General features: G+C 48.1%; 1 protein-coding gene across 3 annotated transcripts in view; it reads right to left on the reverse strand.

Annotated features, from left to right (window-relative positions):
- Positions 1–6,923, reverse strand: part of retreg2 (reticulophagy regulator family member 2) — a 45,674-nt gene extending 38,751 nt beyond the window's left edge. The window contains exons 1-4 of one of the 3 annotated variants that reach the window (XM_052025940.1): positions 6,726–6,923; positions 6,481–6,647; positions 4,091–4,197; positions 3,410–3,437 (exon numbers count right to left, since the gene is read on the reverse strand). In XM_052025940.1, the coding sequence (XP_051881900.1) occupies positions 3,410–3,437; positions 4,091–4,197; positions 6,481–6,647; positions 6,726–6,917 (494 nt within the window). In that variant the 5' untranslated portion in view covers positions 6,918–6,923. Of the gene's footprint in view, positions 1–3,409; positions 3,438–4,090; positions 4,198–6,480 lie in introns of all 3 variants that reach the window. The other 2 variants (XM_052025931.1, XM_052025925.1) reach the window with 2 other exon arrangements.
- Between the last annotated feature and the right edge of the window lie 259 nt (positions 6,924–7,182).

Here is a 7,182-nt window from a genome sequence, read left to right on the forward strand (position 1 = left end):
GATATGGTTCAGTAAGGCCTTTAGCAAGGTGCCACATGGGAAACTGGTCCAAAAGGATAGGGTTCATGGGATTGAGGGGAAATTGGGAAATTGAATCCAAAACTGGCTTGGCAACAGAAAACAGTGTGACAGTAGAGGGTTATTTTGTGATTGGATGCCTTTGGTGTGCCACAAGGATCAGTGTTGGAACCCTTGCTGTTTGTAATAGGTGAATAATTTGGATGTTGGAAGCTATTGACCAACTGCCAGGAGGTAGGATTAATATGAGAGAAACAAAGGACTACAGATGCTGGAATCCAGAAGAATCTAGATTTCCCACACCTCTGCTCTCACGCCCATCCCTCCCAGACCCAACAGGTATAGGATCCCCCTTGTCCTCACATTTCATCCCATCAGCCTACGTATCCAACACATCATTCTCTGCCATCTCCAACAGGTCCCCACTGCCAAGCACATCTTCCTCTCCCCACCCTTTTCTACCTTTCTCTGCAACTCCCTAGTTCACTGCTCCCCCACCCCGGGAACTTCCCACTGCCCCCACAGGTGAGACAGAGATTCACCTGCACCTCCCTCAATATCATCTACTGCATTTGGTGCTCCAAATATGACCTCCTGGACATTGGCAAGACAAACATAGACTAGGTAACCATTACACAGAACACTTGCATTCCGTCTGAAACCGCGATCTACATTCCCCTCCCATTCCATCACTGATATGTCAGTCCTCGGCCTCCTCCAATGCCAGAAAAATTCCAAGCACAAACTGGAGGAACAGCACCTCATTTTCCATCATGGAACCTTACAGCCTAACGGCATGAACACTGAATTCTCCCACTTTAAGTAACCGTCACCATGCATCTTCTCTTCTTCCCTTTCCTAGCCTCTTTTTCTTCTATCCCCCTTTTTCTTTCCTTACCTTTGACCCATCCCCCGGTGGATCTGCTCTCCCCTCCTCCCCCTCACCTGCCCATCACTATCTCTTACCTCCATACACCTATCATCACCCTGTACCCACCCCGCCTTCCCTCTTTTGTCCACCTATCACTGCTGTTTTCCCCTCCTGTATATCAGGCTTCCCCTTTTCCTATCTTCAGTCCTGAAAAAAGGTCCTGACCCAAAACGTTGACTGCCTGCTTTTCTCCACGGATGCTGTCTGGCCTGCTGAGTTCTTCCAGCATCATAGTGTTTTTCATCTAGATTCCAGCATCTGCAGTCATTTGTTTCTCTAGCTCACCTACTGTCCCCACCTGCTTCAAAAGGGCAAGTGGCCTGCTGCCATGCTCTGCGACACCATCAAGTCCATTGAATCCATAATGTAATGCCCAAAATGTAGAGCAATCCAGTCAGCAGAGATAGGTTTGATAACAGGAAACCCTTTTCTCCCCCCTAGCAGAGATACCTAAAACTATAGGCTACAGGACAAGGGGTTCAGAAGGAGCTGAAAAGGATATTCTCCCCACCCAGAGCGTCCCTGGAATCTGGAGTGCACTGCCCAAATGGGTGGAGGCAGGTGCTTTTACAGCATTTAAGAAAGGTCCAAGCAAATGCTCGAATCATGAGGCAAAGAAGGCTACAGATCAAGTGCTGGTAAATAGGATTAGGATAGACAAGTACTTGATGGTTGGCATAGACATGGTGGGCTGAAGGGCCTGTTTCTGTTGTATAACTCTGACTCATATCCAAAACGACATTGACTTTCCTATTCCATGAATCTCAATTTTATTAACCTGTCATTAATGAAAGACTGTTTAAGGTTTTCTTAAAATCCTCACAGCAAACATCGTCTGCACTTCCTTCGTCAACTTTGTTACTTCAAAAAAAAAATTCAAGTTAGTCAACGCAGGCATTTACATGCATCACTTCTTAATTCAAATCTCTCCAACTACCTGATTATCTTGTTCTAAAATCCCTGAAATTATATTGAGTCATTATGAAGAATGTTGTTCCTTTGAGGGGTTCACATTGTACCACAGTCCAATCCTCTGGCACCTTTCCATACATAGGCAAGGCCAGAAGATTACGGCAAGCCCTTCTGCTGTCTCCATCCCATGTCCCTTAGCAACATGGAATGCAAGCCATCTACACCAGGCAAGTCACCCACTCTAAGCCTTTCCAGTAAATCCATTTTAACCCCATCCATTCCCTCCACCACCTGCACTTCAATCAATATCTGTCAGCATTTTTTAAACTAAAGATTGCTGAAGTACTCATTAAATATAATAACCAACTAGCATTTCTAAGCACCCAAACTCCCTTTGTGCCTCAGACCCCACACTGCCTCTTGCTAACTGACTTAAGCTACGAGATGATTTTCATTTCCCCTTTCTGTTAACTGCTATTTTATTTTGCACGTTTCCTTTACCGTTCATATTTCCTCTTCACTTCTTGCCTCAACTTATTGTACTTGCCTGATTCTTGCTTGAAGAATTCAGCTGACATACATTAATAAGTACTCTTTTTATTTTGTCATATTCACTAATTTCCTCATCATTCAAGGAGCCCTGGCTTTGGTTCTCCTACCTTTTATGCTTGTGGGAATGTAGTCGGTTTTACCTGAAGCTATAAAACAAACTGCTGGAAGAACTCAGCATGTCAAGCAGCATCAGTAGAGGCAAAGAGATGGTCAATGTTTTGGGTGGAGACTCTGCATCAGGACTGAATTGTGCCTCAACCTGAAATGTCAATCATCCCTTTGCCTCTACAGATGCTGCTTGATCCACTGAGTTTCTCCAGGAGTTTGATTTGTGCTTCAGATTCCAGCATCTGTAGTTTCTTGTTTCAGGTGCAGACAACACCTGAATGATAACCTCTGTCTCCTTCTGGATTTTATCTAGCTAGATCCCCTCTTGTTCCATTCAAGAAAGCCCTCTGCCAGTTTAGAGATTTCCTTGCCTTTCTCCATTGCTCATCAAATCCTAGGATATGATCATCTAGCTCACCTCGCTGTTCTGCTGACAGCTGTTTCACTCTGCCTACCTCAATCCTACTTAGTTGGGCCAAAAACTCATTGGTTAAAGCAGGTCTACTAAACACATTTTAGAAATTCTTCCTCTTCCTTTAACATTGTCCCAATCGATATTTGGGTAATTAAAGCCCCCCAATATCACCCGACTTCAGTTCTTGCACATCTGAAATGCCCTGCAGATTTGCTGCTGTTCTCTCTTTGGAAACCTACAGAATTCATACCACAATCATACCTGAGCTGCTTCTGAACTTTAACCAAATGGATTCTATCCTTGCTTTCTTTCCAAAATTACAATATCTTTTTTAAATCAGTGCTCCCACCCCACATCCATTTTTGCTTTCCCTGGGGCTACACAACCTGGGAGGTTTTCCTACATTAGGTGTACTTGTCAGCTCCCAATCAATCTGGGGAAGACACTGTGGCTAGTGCAGTGGGGAAACGTACCTCCCGTCTTCATCCATGGGATGTTGCACTGTAGAGAAAGAAAGGAAAAGACAATCAACTTCTCCACACAGTGACCCGACTGTGATGGAGACGAGAGTGCAAGCACGTACTAACTGTGGGGCAGGGGGATAAACACATGGGAGGGTGGTTGAGATCAAGGGGAGGGTACACAGCCTGAGTAGAGGGAGACTGCTGAGGACAGCTTGGGTAACAAGAATGACACAGTAGTGTAGTGGTTAGCGTAACGCTATTACAGCGCCAGCGACCCAGGTTCAATTCCCACCGACATCTGTAAGGAGTTTGCACATTCTCCCCGTGTCTGAGTGGGTTTCCTCCGGGTGCTCCGGTTTCCTCCCACGTTCCAAAGACGTACAGGTCAGGAGTTGTGGGCATGTTGTGTGGTGCTGGAAGAGTGGTGACACTTAAAGGCTGCCCCCAGCACATTCTCAGTAATGGAAAAAGACGCATTTCACTGTGTGTTTCGATGCACATATGACTAATAAATATATATCTATATCTTTCTAAGAAAGGAGGCTACAGAGGTGAGCGAGGATGTCAGGACTAAAGATGTGACAGCGTGTTGGGACCAGGATTACACGCGAGGTAAAGGCATCCAGCAATTGGGGTATAACTAGTTTCTCGACTCCTTACACCAGGATTTGTAGTGCAGGGCAGACATACCTATGAGGTGGGCCAAAAGACCACTCTTCCAATGATCCAACAGCACAATTCCCAACAAAGACGAACTGATCAGGAAGATAGGGCGGAGTGAAGTGGATGAAAACAACCTGTTGAGAAAGGCTTCATTCAGAATTGATTACCACAAAGAACCTCAGATTCCAGAAACAAAGAACTCCACACGATTGCCCAAACCAGGTTACAACCTCACCTCCACAATTCCCCTGCACCCCAACTCTGCCAAGTCCTCACCCTTCTCCCTGCCTCAACTCTTCTCCCATGGAGGTTTTGGGAACTATTAATCATGGAATTTTGTAACAGAGAAGGGGGCCATTTAGCCCCTCATGCCTATCCCAGGTCTTTGGAAGATCTCTCCAATTAATTCTGCTTTTCTCCCCCCAGGCCCTGCAAATAGTTTCATAGAACACCACACCTTCGTCCCACAATGTTGTGCCAACATTTTACCCTGCTCTAAGATCTATGTAACCCTTCCCCACATAGCCCCCCATTTCTCTATCATTCATGTGTCTATCTAAGATTCTCTTAAATGTCCCTAATGTATCTGCCCCCACAACCTCTGCAGGCAGTGCGTTCCATGGACACACCACTCTGTGGGAAAAAAAAACTTACCCCTGACATCCACCTTATACCTTCCTCCAATCACCTTAAAATTATGTCCCCTCGTGTTAGCCATTGTCACCCTGGGAAAATCTCCTTCAAAGATTTTTGTAAAGTTCCTACTGAATCCTTGTCAAAAGGCATTCCTTATAGCTCTTCCTCCTTCTCTGTCAACTGCTGTTATACATTTCAGTGAGATCTCCTCATTCTTCCAAACTCAAAACATTATCCCCAGTGTCAGCTGTGACTCACAGGGGAACAGACTGAGCACAAAATCATCTCCAGCGGCCAGAGGACAAAAATTAAAGCTGATTAAAGCTGTGGCAGCACCAAGGCAGAGCTACTGTCAGTTAATCTATTAACGAGCTGTCAGACCCATATACTACCTCAGGTGGGCACAAAATCCCAATGCACTATTTTAGATAAGCTACCCCCAGTGTACTGGGGGCAATATTTATCCATTCACATCATTACAATTCAAAATTTGTGTCATGTGATCATTACCAACACAATGGGAGCTTGTTGTGTACAAACTGGCTGGCCATTTTGCTTATATTTACTAACTGTTCTTCAAATAGTACATTACTGGTTATAACCTGCTTTGTGCTGTCCTGATATTATAAAACATGCCTATATACTAAAAGTAAAAAAAGAGTCATTTCCCAAGCCATGGCTTTTTTTGATCTATATTAATAACGTGGACATTGGGGAGAGGCACATACCATAATTTCTAACGGTGGTATTGTGAACTGCAAAATGGATAGTGAAAAATTTTCGGCAGGTTATAAACAGATTTGATATGGGCCAAATGCAGGCAAATGGGACTAGCTCAGGAGGGCACCTTGGACGAGTTGGGGTGAAGGGCCTGTTTTGAAGTTATACTATTTTACGAAAATCAAAGTCAGCGTGATTCACTTTAAGTGATATTAACAAAGGGCGAAGTGCACTGGATACAGCAAAGACTGCAGGACTCAACATCACAGCTATGGTGCTGAAAATCTGCACTCCAGAACAAGGTGGACACCAAGCCAAACTATTTCATTTAAGCAGCAACACTGGCGTTTACCATATAGCACTCACCACTGCTCCTTGCTTTGCATCTCAACCACTACCTCAAACACATTGAATGGCAGGGCAGGCTTCAATGGTAGAGTGGTGTACTCCTGCTCCTTTTTTCTGAAGCCACTACGCCTTTAATTACCTTCAACTTTGACATGTACTTTTATTAAACACGTTCTACATAACATTAATGAAAAAAGACCCCAACTCTCTGTAGCATATTAATCGGGTTAGTCAAAATGATTTGCCTATGAGTGTGTGCAAAGGCTCAGACTAAGAAAAAACAAAACAATCATGATAGATTGATGCAAAGCACTGGTAAGGCCTCGGCTGGAGTAGGCTGGGCAGTTACACCTCTGTTTTGTTTCTTGAGTCTCCCCACAAGCATAAAGCACTGAAAAACGTGCAAGTGTCAGCTGTACTGGAACGGGGGTTAAAGACGTGCACAAATGGTCACAGGGACTTCAGAGAAGAACACAACAAACGGGAGAATAGGCCTTCGCTCCGCACGTCTGCTGAGAAACAGGTCGCAAGTACGGGGAAGGGGGAACGTCGGTTTACAGCGGCATCTTCCCGGGACATCGCCCGGTCTCTCCGAGCCTGCTGCAGGGTAACTGTTGGCGACGCCAGCTACTAGCTGCCGGTACCGGCTCTCTGCGGGATGAGTGCGGAGGGTGCGGGAGATGGGGGACCGCTCGCTGGGGCCGGTACTTTACCAGAAGACGCCGCTCAGGCCCAGCAGCATGAGGACGCTGTGCGCCGGCCGCTCCCACACCAACAGGCTCTGCAGCAACAGCAGCCCGGGCTCGCACTGAGCCAGCAGCCGCCTGAGCCCTTCCTCGGTCCGCTGCAGGTCGCCGCTGTCCTCGGGGCCCAGAGCCGCCTCTCCGCCGGGGCCCGGGCCGGGAGCGGGAGCCGCCGCCTCTCCGCCGGGGCCCGGGCCGGGAGCGGGAGCCGCCGCCTCTCCGCCGGGGCCCGGGCCGGGAGCGGGAGCCGCCGCCTCTCCGCCGGGGCCCGGGCCGGGAGCGGGAGCCGCCTCTCCGCCGAGGCCCGGAGCGGGAGCCGCCGCCTCTCCGCCGGGACTGGGAGCGGGAGCGGGAGCCGCCGCCGCCTCTCCGCCGGGGCCCGGCCGCTCGCCCTCAGCCGCCGCCATCTTTTGTTGTTGTTGATGCGTCACTAACCGGAACATTCGTCATAAAGAGGGCGGTCACTTCCGGAGCGGTAACCAGGAAGTGAGGACGGACTCCCCTTGGCGGGAGGCAGGTCTGAGGGAAGAGTCGGTGCAGAGTCGCCGGTCACCGGGGCCCGGAGCCGGGGCACAGAGCCGGAGCCGGTCACCAGGGCCCGAGATTCAGGCTCCGTGGGTCAGGCAGGAGCTGCGGTAGTGGACGTGGCGGGGGGCAGGGTGACTGGGTTAA

The sequence above is a fragment of the Pristis pectinata genome, chromosome 1 (genome assembly GCF_009764475.1).
Source record: "Pristis pectinata isolate sPriPec2 chromosome 1, sPriPec2.1.pri, whole genome shotgun sequence".
Taxonomy (NCBI): domain Eukaryota; kingdom Metazoa; phylum Chordata; class Chondrichthyes; order Rhinopristiformes; family Pristidae; genus Pristis; species Pristis pectinata.